At 50.3% G+C, this 19,402-nt stretch overlaps 1 protein-coding gene across 2 annotated transcripts in view; it reads left to right on the top strand.

Moving 5' to 3' along the window:
- Window positions 1-19,402, top strand: part of RUNX1 (RUNX family transcription factor 1) — a 188,583-nt gene that overhangs the window by 130,240 nt on the left and 38,941 nt on the right. For both annotated transcript variants that reach the window (XM_032680123.1, XM_032680124.1), the window contains one exon: window positions 16,613-16,804. In XM_032680123.1, coding sequence (XP_032536014.1) covers window positions 16,613-16,804 — 192 coding nt within the window. The remainder of the gene's footprint in view (window positions 1-16,612; window positions 16,805-19,402) is intronic.

Genomic DNA, 19,402 nt, shown 5'->3' with positions numbered 1-19,402 from the left:
CCAGGACACCCCAACACTCCCCCCTGTCCCTCAGAGCGTTGTCCAAACCCTCCTGGAGCTCTGGCAGCCTTGGGGCTGTGCCCACTGCTCTGGGGAGCCTGGTCAGTGCCCACCACCCTCTGGCACCTTTAGAACCTTTTCCTAATATAATAACTATAAAAGCCAAACTGTTCTCAGAAAATCCTGTTCATTCCAGCCAGGTGAAAAAAACCAAAATGCCTTCATTCCTTGCTTTCTTTCTGCTGCAAGTGCCTCCATGTGTTGGGAACTGAGAGTGACAGGTACCAGCTAAAAGCTTGGAAACCCTAACAGGGTGAACCACCATGTGACTGGAAGAGCCCCACCATAAAAGCTTATATTAGATCTTAGGAAGAAATTCTTTCCTGTGAGGGTGGGGAGGCCCTGGCACAGGTTGCCCAGAGAAGCTGTGGCTGCCCCTGGATCCCTGGAAGTGTCCAAGGCCAGGTTGGACAGAGCTTGGAGCAACCTGGGCTAGTGGAAGGGGTCCCTGGTGGCACTGGATGAACTTTAAGGTCCCTCCCAACCCAAACCGTTCCACGATTCCATGACTCTGTTAAAACATGTAAAGGAAAAGGTGGTACTTACAGCTGAGAAAAGCAACTGAGCCTTTTTCTGCCTTTCCCAGTGTTTCCTCCCTCCCAGTCTCACAATCCAACTTTCACAAAACCTTGACTAAGGCAGTTGCCTCCAAGAGCTTCCAACCTAAATAGACTCTGCCCAGACAGGAAAAAAAAAGGGATGGGCTGCAAGGAAAGCTGGTGGTTGGGCACTGCTGGGCCTGTGGCTCTGTGTTTGTGTCCACTGATGGGGTGGACTTGTCCTTCGGTGATGGGGGCACTCTGGGGACATTCATGGTTGGCCTGTGGAAGAGTTCTGTGCAAGCACGAGCTGGCTGGGGGGGTTTACAAAACATCACGTGTTTTACAAAATATTTTGTGTTCAGAGAAGGGAATGGAGCTGGGGAAGGGTCTGGAGAACATGTCCTGTGAGGAGCAGCTGAGGGAGCTGGGGGGGTTTATCTGGAGAAGAGGAGGCTCAGGGGGGACCTCATTGCTCTCCCCAACTCCCTGACAGGAGGGTTGAAAGGAGGAGAGGAAATGGCCTCAAACTGCCCCAGGACAGGTTCAGATCAGAGATTAGAAACAATTTCTCCCTGCAGGAGTGGTGAGGCCTTGGAATAAGTGTCCCAGGGAGGTGGTGGAGTCCCTGTGTCTGGGAGTGTTCCAGAGGTGTCTGGATGTGTCCCTTGGGGCCATGGATTGGGGGTGACTGTGGTGGTGCTGGGTGAGGATGGAACTGGGTGACCCTGAAGGTCTCCTTCAACCCTGATGATTGTGGGGTTCTGTGATCACTCCCCAAATCCCCAGGATGTGAATTGAAGTGTTGCTGGCTCCAAATGGGCACAGACAGGTGGGGATTGCTCTTGGTTTCCTTTCTCTGTGTGTGTGTGTGTGTGTGTGTGTGTGTGTCCACCCAAGGGTGAAAAAAAGAGAAATTGAATCCAATTAAACAAAATAAAGCAGTTTATTATTGCAGAGGTTGTGGATTCCCCATCCCTGGAAGTGTCCAGGGCCAGGTTGGGTGGAGCAGAAAGACTTCCAGGACTGGGGGAATCCAGAACCTCTCTGGGCAACCTGTGCCAGGGCCTCCCCACCCTCACAGGGAAGATTTCCTTCCTAATATCCCACCTAACCCTGCCCTCCTTCAGCTTAAGGCCATTCCCCCTTGTCCTGTCACTCCCTGTCCTTGTGAAAATCCCTCTCCAGCTCTCTTGGAGCCCCTGGATGCACTGGAAGGACTTTATGGACTTTAACTGGCAGAGCAAAGGATTATAAAATTTCTACGAATGCCTGGCACTCCCTGGCAGAGCAGTGTTGGTGGGAATCCTTTTTATCCTCTTCCACACCTAGAACCTCAGTGGGTTTTCAGCCCTTGAGGTTTCGTGGTGCAGACACTGTTTTTCCACACGGAAAAGACGGAAAAGGATTAATTTCCCTGGCATTTATCAACCTCACTGCTGAGTCAGTCGGCGCTGGGTGATGTGAGCAGGGAATTTGTCATTTATTTTGGTTCAGTAAAATCATCAAATGCGTGGAGCAGGAAATCCTGTGACAACACTGCTTTTTCTGGGAGTGTGGCAGCTCAGATGGATTTTCTTGCTGAGTTATTTGGCTGTCATTTTAAAGATATGCAGAAGTGTTGACAGGACAAGCTCCTTCCTCACAGAAAGCAGGGACACAGAAAACCAGAGCTGCTGCTGTGTGGGTTAGGAATGATGTTAAAACTGGCCCAGTCCTACAGAAATTATTTCAACTCCTTTTTTGAGTCACTTCATCTGACATAGCTTTTTTTTCACCCCTCTTGAATTAGTGTGATTTAAAATTGAGGGCAGGCAGGTAGTTATTTTCAATCCTCTTTTTTTTTTTTTTTTTGCTTTTCATTTGCACTTAATACTCATTATTTTATTGCCTGGTGGTTGAATAGTTACAAAGGCTGTGGTGAATATTTGCAATATTTACCATGTTTACCTAAATTTGCATGATGGGATTTTCAAAGGATACAAAGCCTCATGGAATCATTGAATCATGGAATGGTTTGGGTGGGAAGGGACCTTAAAGAACAGCTCATTCCATCTCCCTGCCATGGGCAAGGACACCTTCCACCAGCCCAGCTTGCTCCAAGCCCTGTCCAACCTGGCCTTGGACACTTCCAGGGATCCAGGGGCAGCCACAGCTTCTCTGGGAATTCTATCCCAGACCCTCACCACCCTCACAAGGAGGAATTTCTTCCTAATATATAAATCCCAATATCCCATCTAACCCTACTCCCTGGTAGTTTGAAGCCATTCCCCCTTGTCCTGTCCCTCCAGCCCTTGGAAATAATCTCTCTCCATCTTTCCTGGAGCTCCTTCAGGCCCTGCAAGGCCACAATCAGGTCACCCCAAAGCTTCTCTTCTGCAGGCTGAACAATCCCAGCTCTCCCAGCCTTTCCTCCCAGCAGAGCTGCTCCAGCCCTGGGATCCTCTTGGTGACCCTCCTCCAGCTCTCTCTGCTGGAATCACTGGGTGAATGCTCTGGAATTGTAACAAAAGCAGAATGAGGTGAATGTACATTATTTCTGAAGGTCTTTCCTAAGCAGTCCTTAGGTCTGACTTTCTCCTGTTGGTTGCACTTCCCTGCCCAGGATTTGGAGCTGTTAAGATCAGTGAACAAACTAAGATCTTTTTGGAGGGAGCATTTTCCAGAGAAATAGGAAACTGTGAGTGAACAAAAGTGTTGAGGCAGCTGCTGGGGCTTTGCTTCAGCTGGACAGGCTTGAAGTTGGACAACCCTAAACCTAGAGTGGTTTTAGGGCTGTCATATTGCCTTTATCCTTCCTAGAAGGAGGTTTCCTAACAAAGCTGGGCTGTTGGAGCACCAATCCCACTTTCCCTCTGGGCAGATGACAAATTTTCCTTCAGGGGTGTTCTGGAGGGCACCCAAGCTCTGTGACCTGATTGCTTTGCCCTGCTCTCCACAGGAGGTGGGAGAGAGGGTCTCCTCTTCCTCAGGTTCTCCTCTTCCTCAGAGTCTCCTCTTCCTCAGGTTCTCCTCTTCCTCAGAGCCTCCTCTTCCTCAGAACCTCCTCTTACTCAGTGCCTCCTCTTCCTCAGGGTCTCTTCTTCCTCAAGTTCTCCTCTTCCGCAGAGTCTCCTCTTCCTCAGGTTCTCCTCTTCCTCAGGTTCTCCTCTTCCTCAGTACCTCCTCTTCCTCAGTTCCTCCTCCTCCTCAGGGCCTCCTCTTCCTCAGGTTCTCCTCATCCTCAGGGCCTCTTCTTCATCAGGTTCTCCTCTTCCTCAGGTTCTCCTCTTCCTCAGAGCCTCCTCTTCCTTCGGTTCTTCTCTTCCTCAGTGCCTCCTCTTCCTCAATGCCTCCTCAGGGCTTCCTCTTCCTCAGGGTCTCCTCTTCCTCAGGTTTTCCTCTTCCTCAAGGTCTCCTCTTCCTCAGGCTCCTCAGAGCGCTTGGAGAAGAGAGAAAGGGAAACTTTCACCCCACATGGAGTGGTCAGATGGTCACTAAACAAGGTTTTGGCAGTGCCAGGACGTTTTCCGAAGGTTTTGAGGAGTTGCCTCGCTCAGGGGTTTCCCAAAACACCACATGTCCAAGGGAGAGACCAAATGAAGCTGTGCAGCACTTCCAGTGAACAACCCTTTCTTTGGAATATAACTGGAAGGAGTGAAAATCCACCTGCCCTGCGGTCCCTCCCAGCTTTGCCCGGCCTGGATTACCGGGAGGTGCAGCATTCCCTCCTCCCGGGCCCACACGGAAACCCTGCAGGCTTTTTGCTTCCTCCTCTGCCCTCTGTGGTGAACAATGCAAAAAAGGACTTTATTTTTCCTCTGCATCTCCCTTTGTGCTCTTGCTCTTGGCTGCAGGTGGGAATTGTGACGAGTAAATGAGTTTTTTATCAGTGTTAATGGTGAATCTTGGTCAGGCTGTGTCAGTGCAGGGCAGGGCAGCTCCGTGGAAAGTGTGAGGGGAGAGGATTTATGTCCTTCCAGTGCCTGAAGGGGCTCCAAGAAGGGTGGAGAGGGACTTTTCACAAGGACATGGAGGCGCAGGACAAGAGAGAATGGCCTTAAGTTGAAGGAGAACAAGGTTAGGTGGGATATTAGGAAGGAATTCTTGGCTGTGAGGGTGGTGAGGCCCTGGCACAGGTTTCCCAGAGAAGCTGTGGCTGCCCCTGGATCCCTGGAAGTGTCCAAGGCCAGGTTGGACAGGGCTTGGAGAACATGGAGATTGTTTTAACAGAAGATGATGTTGAAAATATGACACCAAATGTGCAATAGTGATGGGAGACAAATGGAGGTTTTAAAGCTGGAGGGTCTGGATTTTACACAGCCAGAAGTAATCTCCTAGATTGGGAAGAGGCTGGAGAGGGGCTTTTGGTAAGGTTATGGAGTGACAGGACAAGGGGGAATGGCCTGAAGCTGAGGGAGGGCAGGGTTAGGTGGGATACTGGGAAGGAATTCTTTCCTGGGAGGGTGGGGAGAGACTGGCACAGGTTGCCCAGAGAAGCTGTGGCTGCCCCTGGATCCCTGGAAGTCTCCAGGGCCAGGTTGGAGTAACCTGGGCTGGTGGAAGGTGTCCCTGCCCATGGCAGGGGGTGGGACTGTATTATTTTAAGGTTCCTTCCAACCCAAACCATTCCATGATTCAGTGAAAGACCATTTTGTCTCTGCATCTGAATCATAAGAGCAGGATTTGTCTGCTGTCCGGGGACACAATGTGCTTGCAAACAACTTAAACACATCCTGAAGAGATGGAAGGATGGAAACATCTTCCTTGCCTTCTTTAATCATGGAACAGATAAGGAACAGCCTGTAAAAACGGGAGGAGGCAGGAGAAAGAATCCAACGGGCCATAAACAAAAAGTTGATAGATTTTATTTTAATAGTGCCTGACCTTTATTCTGCCTTTGAGTCCATCAAGCACCAGGCCATCTTCTCCAGGCTGACCAGGCCAGAAAAGCCAGGCTGTGTCACAGTAAAGGCAAAAAAAAAAAAAAAAAATTATGCCACTGTGCTGATTTAATTATTAAGGATTCTGTTTGTCTGGCTGGGTCTGCCTCTCCCACCTACACCCTGTTCCTCATTACCTGCTCCACGTATCTCTGCAATCTCACCACAAACAGTTTTGGTTGACCACACCACTTCCCTCTTGAAAGTTAATGCTGTTTGACTCACTCTGCGCCGCTCAGGCCCAGCCAAAGAAAACAAGCCAAAGAATAACCTGCTTGTGTGCACTTTGGAAACTTCTCAGAGGCCCTGCTTTCAAAATGCTCCACAGTAGCTTTACTATATCTCTCCGCAGCTGCAGAGAAAAAATGAGGGAACCATAAATCAAAAAAAAAAAAAAACACCAAAAAAAAAAACGGGCTGGAGAACCTAAAATAAAGCCCAGGCAGAACCACATGAAATTTTATGGGCTCTCAGTGAACTGCAGGCCTGTGTAGGCACAATGGGAGCCTTAGTCCAGAGGAGGGACCGTTTAGGAACCCGCAGATTCAAATATCCAAACTTATTTCTTTGGAAAAATAGGTATTTCTTCAATTCCTGTGTAGCAAAACCAGTCACTGGATGTGGTCAAAGGTCTTTAGTTCAAGGGAAGTGTGTAACCCTTGCAGGCTGTACAGTCTATTTGGAACAGGAGCAAAGCTCCAAGTCGTCAAAGTCTGAATGGTCTGTACCCACGGGGAGAAAATTTATTTTTGTGTTGCCAAATTCCCCTGGTTTACATAAACACTGAGCCACAGGACCTGACCTTTAAGTTGCAGGTCCCTTGTTCAGCCCTGTCTGAGGCTGAGTGATGGAGACCTTTCAGTGCCTGGAGACATCCATGATGAAATGTTTGTGTCTGAGCTGTCTCTTTGACCTCCAACGCTGGGATGTTTGTGCAACTCACTTTCCTGTTCCTTCATCCCCCTGAGGGCACTGCTGAGGTGACAAATCCTCTCAGCCCTCACTTTTCCCACTCAGGCTGAGGGAGCACCGACCTCTGCTCGCTGGGAGCAGGGACAGGACCCAGGGAAGGGCTGGAGCTGGGACAGGGCAGGCTCAGGGTGGATCTCAGCACAAGGTTCTTCCCCCAGAGGGTGGTTGGCACTGCCCAGGCTCCCCAGGGCAGTGGGCACGGCCCCAAGGCTGCCAGAGCTCCAGGAGGGTTTGGACAACGCTCTGAGGGACAGGGGGGAGTGTTGGAATGTCTGGAGTTGGACTGGATGATCCCTGTGTGTCCTTCCCCACTCAGGATATTCTCTGGCTCCACAATCGTGCTCCTGCAGCTTTTCTTTGCACAGAGGGGCCTTTTTTGTGCCTGTATTTTTCTTGGTTGCTCCCTGAGCTGTTGGATGGCTGGCTGGACCTCATTCTGCACCTCCTCTTTCACACATATCTCCAACTGTGACGTCTCAGCCCGTGGCTGGAGGGGATTCCTCCGGCCGTTGGTACGTGCGGGAAGACGCAAACTGTAAAGAAACAAAAGAGGCTTTTGGCAACGTGATGCTTGAGTTGGGAGTCATTCAAACCTTGTCAAGGGCTCAGCATTTTAAAAGTGCATACACTGAGATGGGGGAAAGGGGAAAGAAAGCAAAGGGTGTGATTTTGCAGACTAATTTAACTTCCACAAATAACTTCTTCCCTTCCGACTCTTAATGCTCGGATCCGTGACTTTTCCTTCACTGCCATGACCTAATTCCTGGGGTGAACCCAGGGGAACAATTGCACTTCCCCAGCAGAAATAGAGGGCACAACATCTGTCAGATTCAGCAGAAGTTCTGGTGGATGTACAGCCAATAATTGTGGGTTTGAGTGGAGATGCACTCGTACATCCCTGTTCGTTTGTACCTCCCGGCAGAGCTGGGGAGGGGGAGGAAGCACATTCCTGCCTCCCAAAAGTTGTCAGGATTGCTTTTTCTGGCTGTGGGACCTCAGGGTGGACGTGAGGCTTTTCATATGTTCATCAGGAGGCAGGGAAAGAGCTGGAGAGACCCAGCCTGGAAGAGCCTGGGGCCTCACAGTCAGTCAGAGCAAGGGAGAGCAGAGTCTCTCCAGGGCCTTTTTCCCGAGGACTTTCCCCACTGGAGCTCTCCCAGCACAAATAAGGAGTGTAGCAGGGACTAAAAGGACTCTCAGCTTGCAATTAGGGCAGAAAATAAGAAACTGGCTGCTCAGGGAGGTCGCGGAGTCTCCCTCTGTGCAGACATTCCAAACCCACCTGGACACGTTCCTGTGTCTGGGTGACCCTGCCTTGGACTGGAGGATCTGCAAAGGACCCTTCCAAACCCAACTGTTCTGTGATTCCGTGAACTGAAGTTCATTTTCTAGTGCATATCAGGCAAAAGGGTCTTGATCCAGACTCTCCCACCTGCCCTGGTTTGTTCTGGGGCAGGATTCCCCCTTTGTGCAATTTTTTGCTCCACCTGCAGCGTCCGCGTGGGTTTGGGTTTTTTCCCAAAGAAAAAGTGAGAAAAAAAATTAATCAAAATGTTCTTTAACTGCTGTTAAAACATAGGGGGGAAAAAAAAGAACCAGGGTGCAAGAACACCCAAGAAAGGTGCAAAAAGCTGCCTGGGGATTCCCTCAGGCAAAGCAGGGAGTCACTGGAGAGCAGGGAAGCTGCTGTGTCAATCTTTGGTCACCTGGTTGGTGTCACTCGTTGAACACACGGTGAAAATTGGAGTGACCAGTGGAAAAATTCAATACTCAGCAAAAGAATTGTACCTTAAAACATGTGTTTTGTCTGCAGTTACTCGGAGTGAGGAGCAGATTTTTCCAGACAGGGGCGAGGGTTGCCAGGGGAGGGGTGTAGGAGAAGCGCATCTGGAAGGGCTTCCCAGCGTCCCAGGGTGGTTGGATGTCAGCCTGGCACCCAGTCATGGCATATCCAGCCTCATTCCCACACTTCCAGAGCCTCATGCCTGCAGTCAGGTGAGCTCTGATGACCAGCACTGATCCTGCTGGTAATTACAGGCACGGCATGAAAATGCTGAGGATAATATCCTGTCTGCCACGGCGTTCCTGCTGTCTGGAAATGAGGCTTTGTGCTGTCCAGCACACAGGAAAAACAGCCAAAAAATACATATAATTGCTGATGAACCTTCTTGAGGCTCTGACTGCCTCATTTGTCCTCAGCACAGCTCTAATGCTTCTTGCTGAGGAAATAGGAAATATCCTACAACGTGTGTAATTCCTTTTTTTAGGGATTTTTTACGTTATGTTTTTAGCACTGGACAAGAGGTTGGTGAGCTCTGACACTGTCCCAAACTGAGCCTTCTGATGTGCAGATGGGAAATCAGGGTGTATGAAGATTTTATATCTGGGATATGTGCACATAGGGAAAAAAAATGCTGATCTATGCACTCAAGGCTCCGTTTCTGCTGTTAGCAAAATAAATATGCTTTTATTGCCAGCAGCATAGTTGATTTTCAAGCATTTCTCAGCTTGGGAGTAATATAGAAGGATTATACTTTAATTTATAGAATCATGGAATGGTTTGGGTTGGAAGGGAGCTTAAAGATCATCCAGTTCCACCCCCTACCATGGGCAGGGACACCTTCCACCAGCCCAGGTTGCTCCAAGTTCCATCCAGCTTGGCCTTGGACAATTCCAGAGATCCAGGGGCATTCATTTTTATTTTTTTTTTACAAGAATATATCATGTTTTGCACTAAACATACAGTGCTCACTTCCTAGACTAATAAGAAAGGGTTATATTTTCTTCCCATCCTTCACTAAGTACAAAATAATTGCGTTAATTTGAGCTCCACGGTACAGAACAATGTTCAGCACTTTATTACCCAGGCACAATGAGACGTGGGTTATTTTCTACCCCACTAGAGCTGGAGCCAAACCAAGGGCCTGAACACAGGAGATGCTTGGATCGAGGTCCAACGGTGCTTCCAAAGCACTTTTCCTTAAATTAAACCGTCGGATCTCATCACTCACCCCCTACTTTGGGAAAGTCTGGCCAGAAGCTGTGTTTTCCTGTGTTTAATCCACTTTTTGGGTGTGAAAAGTTTCCATTTCCACACGGGAAAGGGGAGGGGGGGGCAGACAGAGGATAGAAGGGGGAGGAATTCAGGGAGAAAAGGCTCGGCTTAGTTAAACTCCCCTGTTGTGGTTTAACCCCAGGCAGGGTTTAAACCACGCGGCCGCTCCCTCAGTCCTGAGGGAGGGATGGGGAGGAAAACTGGGAAAGAAAAACCCACGGGTTGAGATAAGAGGGGTTTAATGATTGAAATTATGAGGGGGAAAAAAATAACAAATAAAAGGGAGACAACAAAAGGAGAGAAATAAAACCCAAGAGAAGCGACTGCTCACCACACGCTGCCCCATCCCTGTCCCTAGGACAAGGAACATTCCCTTTATTCTCTTTGTGAGGATTTGGGGCAGAAAAGATGTGGATGATACACAGGAAAAGCTGTGGTGCTTCTGCTCAGGAGCCTCTGGCCTGGCTGCTCAGCAGCCTCGAGCCTCTGTCACACGTGAGCCCAAACCTTTGGTGGGTGTTTGTAGCTCTGAGGAACCAGCTGCAAAGAGAATCATGGAATCATGGAATATCCTGAGCTGCAAGGACCCCTGAGGATCATCCAGTACAACCAGGACACCCCACTAACCCCACCCTGTCCCTCAGAGCGTTGTCCAAACTCTCCTGGAGCTCTGGCAGCCTTGGGGCTGTGCCCACTGCCCTGGGAAGCCTGGGCAGTGCCCACCACCCTGTGGGGGAAGAACCTTGTGCTGAGATCCACTCTGAGCCTGCCCTGTCCCAGCTCCAGCCCTTCCCTCAGGTCATGGATAGTCGGATCTGTGAGTGGATGAGAGCAGGTGACAGGAGATTGGACTCATCCTGTGATGATTAAAAGAGAAAAAAAAAAAATCACAGAATCATAGAATGGTTTGGGTTGGAAGGGACCTTAAAGATCACTTAGTTCCAACCCCCTGCCATGGGCAGGGATGTCCATTAATCCATCCCAGCACTGTTTGCTTATAAAATGGTCCTGGATTCCCACAAGAATTTTGTTGTCTTCAGGTGGCAGGATAAGAGCAGCGAACCCTTTCTTCACCCTCTGTTTCACCCCCTTCTCCCCCTCTGAACCCAAAAGGCATCTGATGACACTTTTAAAAACCAGGTTAAAATAGGAAACCTGTTTCTTTTTGTGCACCTGGAGCACTGCTGTGGTCCCTGTGGGGCCCACCACGGTGTGAATCCCAAACCGAGCCACCATTCTCGATGGGCACAACCCCAGGGGCTTCCAAAGCACTTTGTTCCCGTCTTTTCCTCTTCCAGAGCCCCAACCAGTTGGCTGTGGGCCAAGCCAAGTCTCCACGGTCTCTTGGAGTCTATAAAGCTGCATTTCCCTCCCATTAAAGAGGGAAGGCACTTTCATGTTGCGTGGCTGTAAAAGTATCGGAAGGGCCAATGTTTTCTCTGCCCTCCTTGTGTAATATTCCATGTTAAAAAAAAAAAAACCCTCCTGACCTCACCGAGGCAGCACTGGAAAGGGATATGGTAGAAAAAAAAAAGCCTCAAAGCCCCCTCACAGTCAGTCAGAGCAAGGGAGAGCAGAGCCTCTCCAGGGCCTTTTTCCCAAGGACTTTCCCCACTGGAGCTCTCCCAGCACAAATAAGGAGTGTAGCAGGGACCAAAAGGGCTCTGAGCCTGCAGTTAGGGCAGAAAATAAGAAACTGGCTGCTCAGGGAGGTCGTGGAGTCTCCCTCTGTTGCAGACATTCCAAACCCACCTGGACACGTTCCTGTGTCTGGGTGACCCTGCCTTGGACTGGAGGATCTGCAGAGGTCCCTTCCAAACCCAACTGTTCTGTGATTCCGTGAACTGAAGTTCATTTTCTAGTGCATATCAGGCAAAAGGGTCTTGATCCAGACTCTCCCACCTGCCCTGGTTTGTTCTGGGGCAGGATTCCCCCTTTGTGCAATTTTTTGCTCCACCTGCAGCGTCCACGTGGGTTTGGTTTTTTCCAAAGAAGAAGTGAGTTAAAAAAACCCTCACAGTGTTGTTTAACTGCTGTTAAAACATAGGGGGAAAAAAAGCACCAGTTGCTCAGGGTGCAAGAACACCCAAGAAAGGTGCAAAAAGCTACCTGGGGAGTCCCTCAGGCAAAGCAGGGAGTCACTGGAGAGCAGGGAAGCTGCTGTGTCAACCTCAAAGCCCCCAAACCCTGTGGTTTAACCAAGCTGGCTGGATGTCCTCTTTATTCCAGCCTCTCAAATCTCGACCCTGCAAGCCAAGGTGGGGGGGGGGAAGGAAAAATGTTGCCTTTTCTTTTCTCTGTTGGTCCCTACAAACTGATCCTTGTCCGAAAAAAACCATGGAGACACAGGGAGTGCGAGAGGTCTCGTGTAAACCCCGTGCCAAGGCCTTCCTTCAGCAGCTGGAGGCTGGATTTACTTCCACAAAATCCTGTCTGCTTTGGGCCAGCTCCTCGTGGCCAAACTGCTGGCTCAGCAGAGCCAAACCAGCTCCCAAGCACATTCCTGCTGCTCTTTTTCATCCTGCTCTCCTGGAAAAAGGGAAGCCTGGGCTTGTGGTCAGAAGAGGAGCCACGGGGTCACTGCCTGGCTGGGGGCAAGTCACCTAATTCCTCTGTCCTTGGGTTTGCCACCTATAAAAGGGGGATAATGACAGTCCTGGGCTTTGCAGGGGTGAGCTGAGGACAACCTGCCTGCTCTGTGTTTAGAGGGGAACTTCAAAGTGAAGCTAATAAACACCAGAACAAAAGTCACCCTCACAAAGCTCTGCCCGTGCATGTAGGGTGGCTTGGGAAAACCATTCCTGTTTGGGACATTTTCCCAATGTTACCTGCAGCTCTCAGGAGGGGAGGAAAGCTGAAACAGCTCCTCTGATCAGGGCTGGCGGGGTGGGAAGAGCCACTTTTGGAGTTACATCTTGAGGTGACAATTGCCTGGCGTTGATTTTAAGCGTTTCCCACCCAAAATTAGCCCCAAAACAGCAGCAGAGTTCCCCTGGGAACTGTTGGTGCTGGTCTTTCTTCCCTGAGTGCGATGACACGAGTGGAATTCCCACGAGCCCGAGGGGTGAGGCAGAGCTTGGCTGTGCTGATGCACCACTGGGATCCCCAGGCTATGGAAGAGGCTCCATGGAGAAGGGTGAAGGCTCAAACAACCCCTGCAATGCCCAAAATTCAGGGGGAAGCTCTGGGGCAGGTGGGGGCAAAGATTTTACTTGGCGGGTGCAGAGTACAGATCTTGGACATCAGGAGGAATGTTGGACATCAGGAGGAATTAGCTGCTGGAAAGGGTGGTGAGGCCTTGGCAGGGGCTGCCCAGGGAGGTTTGGAGTGCCCAGCCCTGGAGGTGTCCCAGGAAGGCCTGGACATGGCACTCAGTGCTTTGGGCTGGGGGACAAGGTGGGGATGGGGCACAGGCTGGACTGGATGACCTTGGAGGGCTTTTCCAACCTCAGGGATCGTGTGAGACAGGCACAGATCCTCCCACCAGCTTGGAGGGATCCAGCCTGGGAACAGGATGCCCTGTGGTGACCTGGGGAGGACACTAAACCTGGCTTAATTTACCAGAGCAGGCTGGGCTTTGTCTGCCCTGCCCAGTGTTGTGTGCCAGCCTGGCACAAATTCAGTCCCTGAGCGAGACTCAGAGCAGGGAGTGAATTCCTGCCTCAGCAGCCCTCGTCCTGTTGGCCTCAGAGGAGCTGCTCAGCTCCACAAGAGGCTGTTGGCACAGGGGCTGGCACTGCTGGGACGTGGGAAGGGAAGGGAAGGTGGCAGGGGGGTCACTCTGGGCATCTGTGCCCTCACCCAGGAGCAGGAGATGTCCGAGGAGCATTTGAAATCAGGAATAAGTGACATCAAGGGGACGGATTTGGAAGGGTCTGGTGGCTCTTGGCTCTGCAAGCCCTGGGCTGAGCCTGCTGAAGCTTAAAAATAATCCAAATGCATGAGGTATTTTACACATCTTGTATGACTCTGCATGTTGGCTTTCCAGTCCAGGGTCAGCAGCCCAAGGCTGGAGGCAGCTTCCAGCTCTGCTCTGCTGACAAATGAAACCTTTGCTCTTGACCAACCAGAATGGCAGATAAAAGTCCTTTTCATCTGTCTTTGCTTCTCCCCTCTTTTTGTTTTGCTTTGTTTTCTTTTTTCTTTTCTTTTCTTTTCTTTTTGTTTATTTTTTGAAGCCCTAATGGGTCTCTTTAATGACGAAACCGCTTCTATATAATATGTCTTTTTATATTTTAATTCCTCCCCCACTCCCCTCGGGACAATTTACAGCACAGTGTGGAATCTGAGCCCGTTTGAGCCGTGCCAAAGGGCCCTGGCAGCAGGAAGAAAGGCCCAGCCACTGCCATTTGGAACCAGGAGCCGAGTTATAAAATTTAATTTTAGAAATGCAGCTACTGGGAACTGCTTTTAAATGCACATTTTCCTCGTAGTGCATAAAATGGAGCTGTTGGGGTGGCTTGAAAGAGGCCTCTGTGGAGGAGTGCTGGGCTCTCCAGAGGACTTTTGCTGCTTATTCAGTGTTGGAAGCTGGATTTTTGGGAATGCTGGTGGATTCAGTGCTATGGAGGGGGGGTGTGGAATAGGGCACAGTGGGTTGTTTTTAGGAGTTTTGTACCAGTCTTTCTGTGAGCTGAGGGAGGAACAGCACTGGGCACCTCCCTGCAGGGAGGTTGGAGGTGCAAAGGAAGCTGCAGAGGGCAACTCTTCCAACAGGGAAAGGAAAATCAGGAGCAGACAGACATCAGATCATGGTGTTCCACAGAAAGCAGGGATAATGCCACCTTCTCATGGAATTATGGAATGGTTTGGGTTGGAAGGAACCTTAAAGCCCATCCAGTGCCACCCCCTGCCATGGGCAGGGACACCTTCCACCAGCCCAGGTTGCTCCAAGTTTGTCCAACCTGGCCTTGGACACTTCCAGGGATCCAGGGGCAGCCACAGCTTCTCTGGGAATTCTATCCCAGGGCCTCCTCACCCTCTCAGGGAAGGATTTCTTCCTGCCATCTGATCTTAACCTGCCCTCTTTCAGTTTGAAGCCATTCCACCTCATCCTGTCACAAGTCCCCTCGTTTCTTCAAGGGAACAAGTAGAGAAAAAAAAAAGATATTTGACCTCTGGGCTGGAGATTTATCACTGACATTGCATTCCTGACAGGGTGACAGTGTCCAGTGGGAAGAAGGGAAGGGATAACCATGAATATTCATGAGGCAGATGATTTCCTGAGGCAAATCCAAGCTGCAGAAATGGGTTGGGTTTGGGGGAAAAGGAGGGACAGTGGCATCCACTGCTCTGCAAGAAGGTCCCCAAGTAGAAGGTGTGAAAATGAGATTTTTGGAGCTGGGGATGCTACTCCATTGACTAAATCCAGTTGGGGTCAAGGAATGTCCTCATTCCAGTCAGTCCCTTTGGAAAGGCTGGGAGAGCTGGGATTGTTCAACCTGGAGAGGAGAAGCTTTGGGGGGAACTGATTGTGGCCTTCCAGGACCTGAAGGAGCTCCAGGAAAGATGGAGAGAGACTATTTCCAAGGGATGGAGGGACAGGACGAGGGGGAATGGCTTCAAACTGACAGAGAGTAGGGTTAGATGGGATATTGGGAAGGAATTCCTGGCTGGGAGGGTGGGGAGGCCCTGGCCCAGGTTGGCCAGAGAAGCTGTGGCTGCCCCTGGATCCCTGGAAGTGTCCAAGACCAGGTTGGATGGGGCTGGGAGCAACCTGGGCTGGTGGAAGGTGTCCCTGCCCGTGGCAGGAGGTTTGGAACTGAATCATATTTAAGTTCCCTTCCCACCCAAACCATTCCATGATTCCATGATGATTCTTTTACCCTGCCCTGCATTTGGAGAGAGCACCTTAGAAAGCAGAACCTGTGTGATTTGGGGCTTTCTGCTGAAGGGCTGTTTCCTGTGACCTTTCAGAAGGAAAAGCTCTTTTTGGGAATGGGCTTTTTTTTCCCTGTTTCCAACATCCCACCAAACACAAGCTTGCTGGGGGAGGTTTCCATTCCTACCCCAAAGTGTGGTGTCACAGCCTTCCAGGAGAAGGATTTGAAGGATATCTCATAAAGCTGGAAAATAATGGACACCAAAATGCTTTGCACAGTTGTGACCACAGATCAGTTCTTAAGACAGTGGGGAAAGGATTCATGGTTTGTGCTTTTCCTGGGGAAAAAGTGCTCCAGCAGGTGGGACATCCCTCCTGTGCTCCCCCTGTGCTGTCCCTGTGGCTGCTGGTTGACACACAGAGGATCCCAGTGCAGAGAGCAGCTCCAGGGAACAGGCAGAAATGTGTTCCCTTTGTCATTCCAGCTGAATTTGGATGTGCCCAACGCTGTCCTGCAGCTTGGGCTCTCCAGCACCTTCCCTGTCCTCTCCCAGCCCTGGAGCTTCCTGGAGACTGTGCTCCAAAGGCTGCTCCAGGGAGCTCTGGACCCTCTAATTCCAAGACCCCTCTTCACTAACTGATGCTGTAAAAGCAGCATTTACTCTCTTGGAGCTGGATGTCTGGTGGGACCTCACATTCCTGAAGCTCCTGATGTGGATTCATGATTCCACTTTTGACTCTTCCACTTCTTCTGGATTTTATTTCCTATTCCTGCCCGTAAAGCCACTGTAAAAGACTCCAAAAAATAGGACTTGCTTGGGTTTGTTATTTTATAGCCCTGCAGCACTTGTCTAATTATGGTGCCTTGTGACAATCTGGGGTTGGATTTTTGAGGAGTTATTCCAGTGCAGGTTTAGCACGGGGGTCACTCGACATTTTTCCTCCTTTTAGAAACCCCTTCTCTCCTCGTGGGAGGTGCAGGAAGGCACTGAAATTTTCAGTGGATCTGGTTCTTCAGGACCAGACCACGATGCAATTCATGCCTCATGCCTCCTGTTCCTGCAGAGAAGTTGTTGCAGCTCTAAATTTCAGACAGTCCCGGAGGAGAGACTTTACCGGCGGATCAGGGGTTAAAAAAAAAAACAACAAAGGGGGGAAAAAACCCAAAAGAATAAACCAAACCAACAGACCTCGGGTACCAGTGAGATTTTCTGATGGTTTTCCCCCCTCCTCCCCACAACAGGACACCGTCAGAAAATAGATGAGCAGACAAAGCCCGGCAGTTTGTCCTTCTCCGAGCGCCTGAGCGAGCTGGAGCAGCTGCGTCGCACGGCCATGAGGGTCAGCCCACACCACCCAGCCCCCACAGCCAACCCACGGGCCTCCCTGAACCACTCCACTGCTTTTAACCCTCAGCCTCAGAGCCAGATCCAGGGTAAGTACCCGAAATCCTCCCCCCTGCTCACCTGCCTCCACCTTCCCCAGCCCTGAGCCTGCCGACCGTTGACCCCCTCCCATCCCTTCTGGGCCCTCCTTGGATACCTTTCACCCTTTAATGAGTGCAAAGAGGGGTTTCCTGACACGTGTGTGTGTGTGTTTTGAAAAGCCATTCCTACTCCAAAGTGTGGTGTCACGGCCTTCCAGGAGAAGGATTTGAAGGATATCTCATAAAGCTGGAAACCAATGGACAACAAAAATGCTTTGCACGGTTGTGACCACAGAACAGCTCTTAAGAGAGTGGGGAAAGGATTCATGGTTTGTGCTTTTCCTGGGGAAAAAGTGCTCCAGCAGGTGGGACATCCCTCCTGTGCTCCCTCTGTGCTGTCCCTGTGGCTGCTGGTTGACACACAGAGGATCCCAGTGCAGAGAGCAGCAACAGGGAATGGGTAGAAATGTGTTCCCTTTGTCATTCCAGCTGAATTTGGATGTGGCAGATTTGAAGGGGTCCATACTGTCTCTCTTCCCAGCTCAGTGCAGCTGTTTTGTTGTCCTTGCCAGAACTGTAACACCTTAAAATCCATTGTTCTCCTTGCAAAGAAGCATCATGCCAGGGCTTTTTCCACGTGGAGGTGTATTTCCCGATGGATATTTGTCAATTAGTGTGCTTGGGTGAGAGAGAAACACCGTCAACACCTTGCTTTGACCTTTCCCAGGGAGCTTTGCAAAGGTCTTCATCCCCCAAAACCAACCTCTTAGTGCTGAGGCATCCTTAGGGTGGATTTCTGTGGTTTTCCAGAGGGTTTTGTTTGAATGAAAACGTGCAAAGTGGTGACTCAGCAGCCTGATTTGCTCAGTGGTGCCAGTGAAACCCGGTCATCCAGCTTGGAATCTCCCCTGCCACCCCTAGAGCCGAGCCTGTCCCTGCTAAAACCAGGGATGTGTCCCTGGGATGAGCTGAAACTCGGGGAGCAGCGAGTCAGGACACTCAGCACCAGCTGTTACCGTCAGAATGCAGGTTCATGGGCAGATGCACCCAAAAAAGAGTGTGTGGACAGTGTTCATTTTTAGCAGGTGCTGTTCCTGGGGGAGTTTTTCCTCTGTTCTTCCACCCAGAATGAAATGGGCTCGGTCAGGGTTCAGCACTGGGGTTTTGGAAAGAAATGGTTTCTGTGAATCAAAATAAGTTCTTGTTTTGGCATTAATTTTTAAGAGCAGGGTGTTCTTTCTTGCAAGCAGGAAAGGTTGTATCGTTTACCTAAGGCAAGACTAGTTACATTCTTTTATTCCTGAGGTTTACAAGGTCTTTGGTTTAGTGAAATCTGTTGCAAAGCTGCTGGTTTTCAGGTATGTTTGAGAAGTCGTCATAAAATCATGGAATAGTTTGGGTTGGGAGGGACCTTAATCATCTATTTTCACCCTCTGCCATGGGCAGGGACACCTTCCATCACACCAGGTTGTTCCAACCCTATCCAACCTGGCCTTGGACACTCCCAGGGATCCAGGGGCAGCCACAGCTTCTCTGGGAAATCTCTGCTAGTGCCTCCCCACCCTCACAGAGAAGGATTTCTTCCAATATCTAATCTAAACCTACTAAAAACCTACTGATTTTTACTCCTGGCCAACCAGCCCACTTTATCCTGTGCCAGGCAAAGCACAAAGAGAAGGTGGAAGGACCACCCAGCTCCTTCCCTGCCCAGGTGGAGGATCCAACCCAGCCCCTCACAATCCCATCTCTCCCTTCCCTGCCCTGCAGAGTGAACCCCTTTGGGTCTCTCCTGTGCTCCTGGGAAAGAAAACACGGATATTTTCGTGGCTGACACCACGTGGGTGTAGGTGTGGGTGGCACACTCACATTCCTCAGCTTCTTGGGAACTCTCGGTGCTTAGCAGAGTATCGGGTTTAACACCAAGGATCCCTCTTCCCTGGCTCCCTGGGGAAGTCCCTCTCCTGCCCAGCAGCAGATCCATGGGTTTTCACACCCAGCCATGGATCCAGCTGCTCTCCCCACAAACAGCTTTGCTCTGCTTTGCTCTTTACAAACAGCATTTTAATGGGTTTTACCCCGGGATGCAGCCCAGGAAGAGACAGTGATGGAACCACTGAGGTTTCCTCATGGATACCCTCCTGTTCTCCTGGTTTCTCTTTCCCCCTGGCTCCAAAATGTGTGTTGTCCATTGAGCACCTTGAGGCTTGTGGTCACTGCCCACAAAACAAACCCCAAAGTGAAGCTCCCTCATTTGGGACCATCTCTGCTGCAGTCGCCTTTTGACTTCCAGGGCTCATCTTCTCAGGGTCAGTGGGGAAAAGGGAAAGGGTGGGAAAGGGAATAGGGTGGGAAAGAGCTCCAGCACCATCATTTTTCCACAGAATCACAGAATATCCCCAGTTGGAAGGGACCCACAAGGATCCCTGAGTCCAACTCCTGGCCCTGCACGGGTTTTCCTCAGTGTTCAAAGTGTAATTGGATTTAGGGCTGATCTCCTCTGTGACCTCTTGGGAATTGGGATATTTGGTTTTTTTACCGTTATTATTTCTGTTTATTACATTTCCGAGCAGAGGGCAACAAACAAACATGGGCAGCAGGTCAAGGAAG

The sequence above is a fragment of the Chiroxiphia lanceolata genome, chromosome 2, assembly GCF_009829145.1.
Source record: "Chiroxiphia lanceolata isolate bChiLan1 chromosome 2, bChiLan1.pri, whole genome shotgun sequence".
Lineage (NCBI taxonomy): Eukaryota > Metazoa > Chordata > Aves > Passeriformes > Pipridae > Chiroxiphia > Chiroxiphia lanceolata.
Note: the sequence above shows the minus strand (reverse complement) of the source record. Positions and strands in the feature narration are given on the sequence as shown.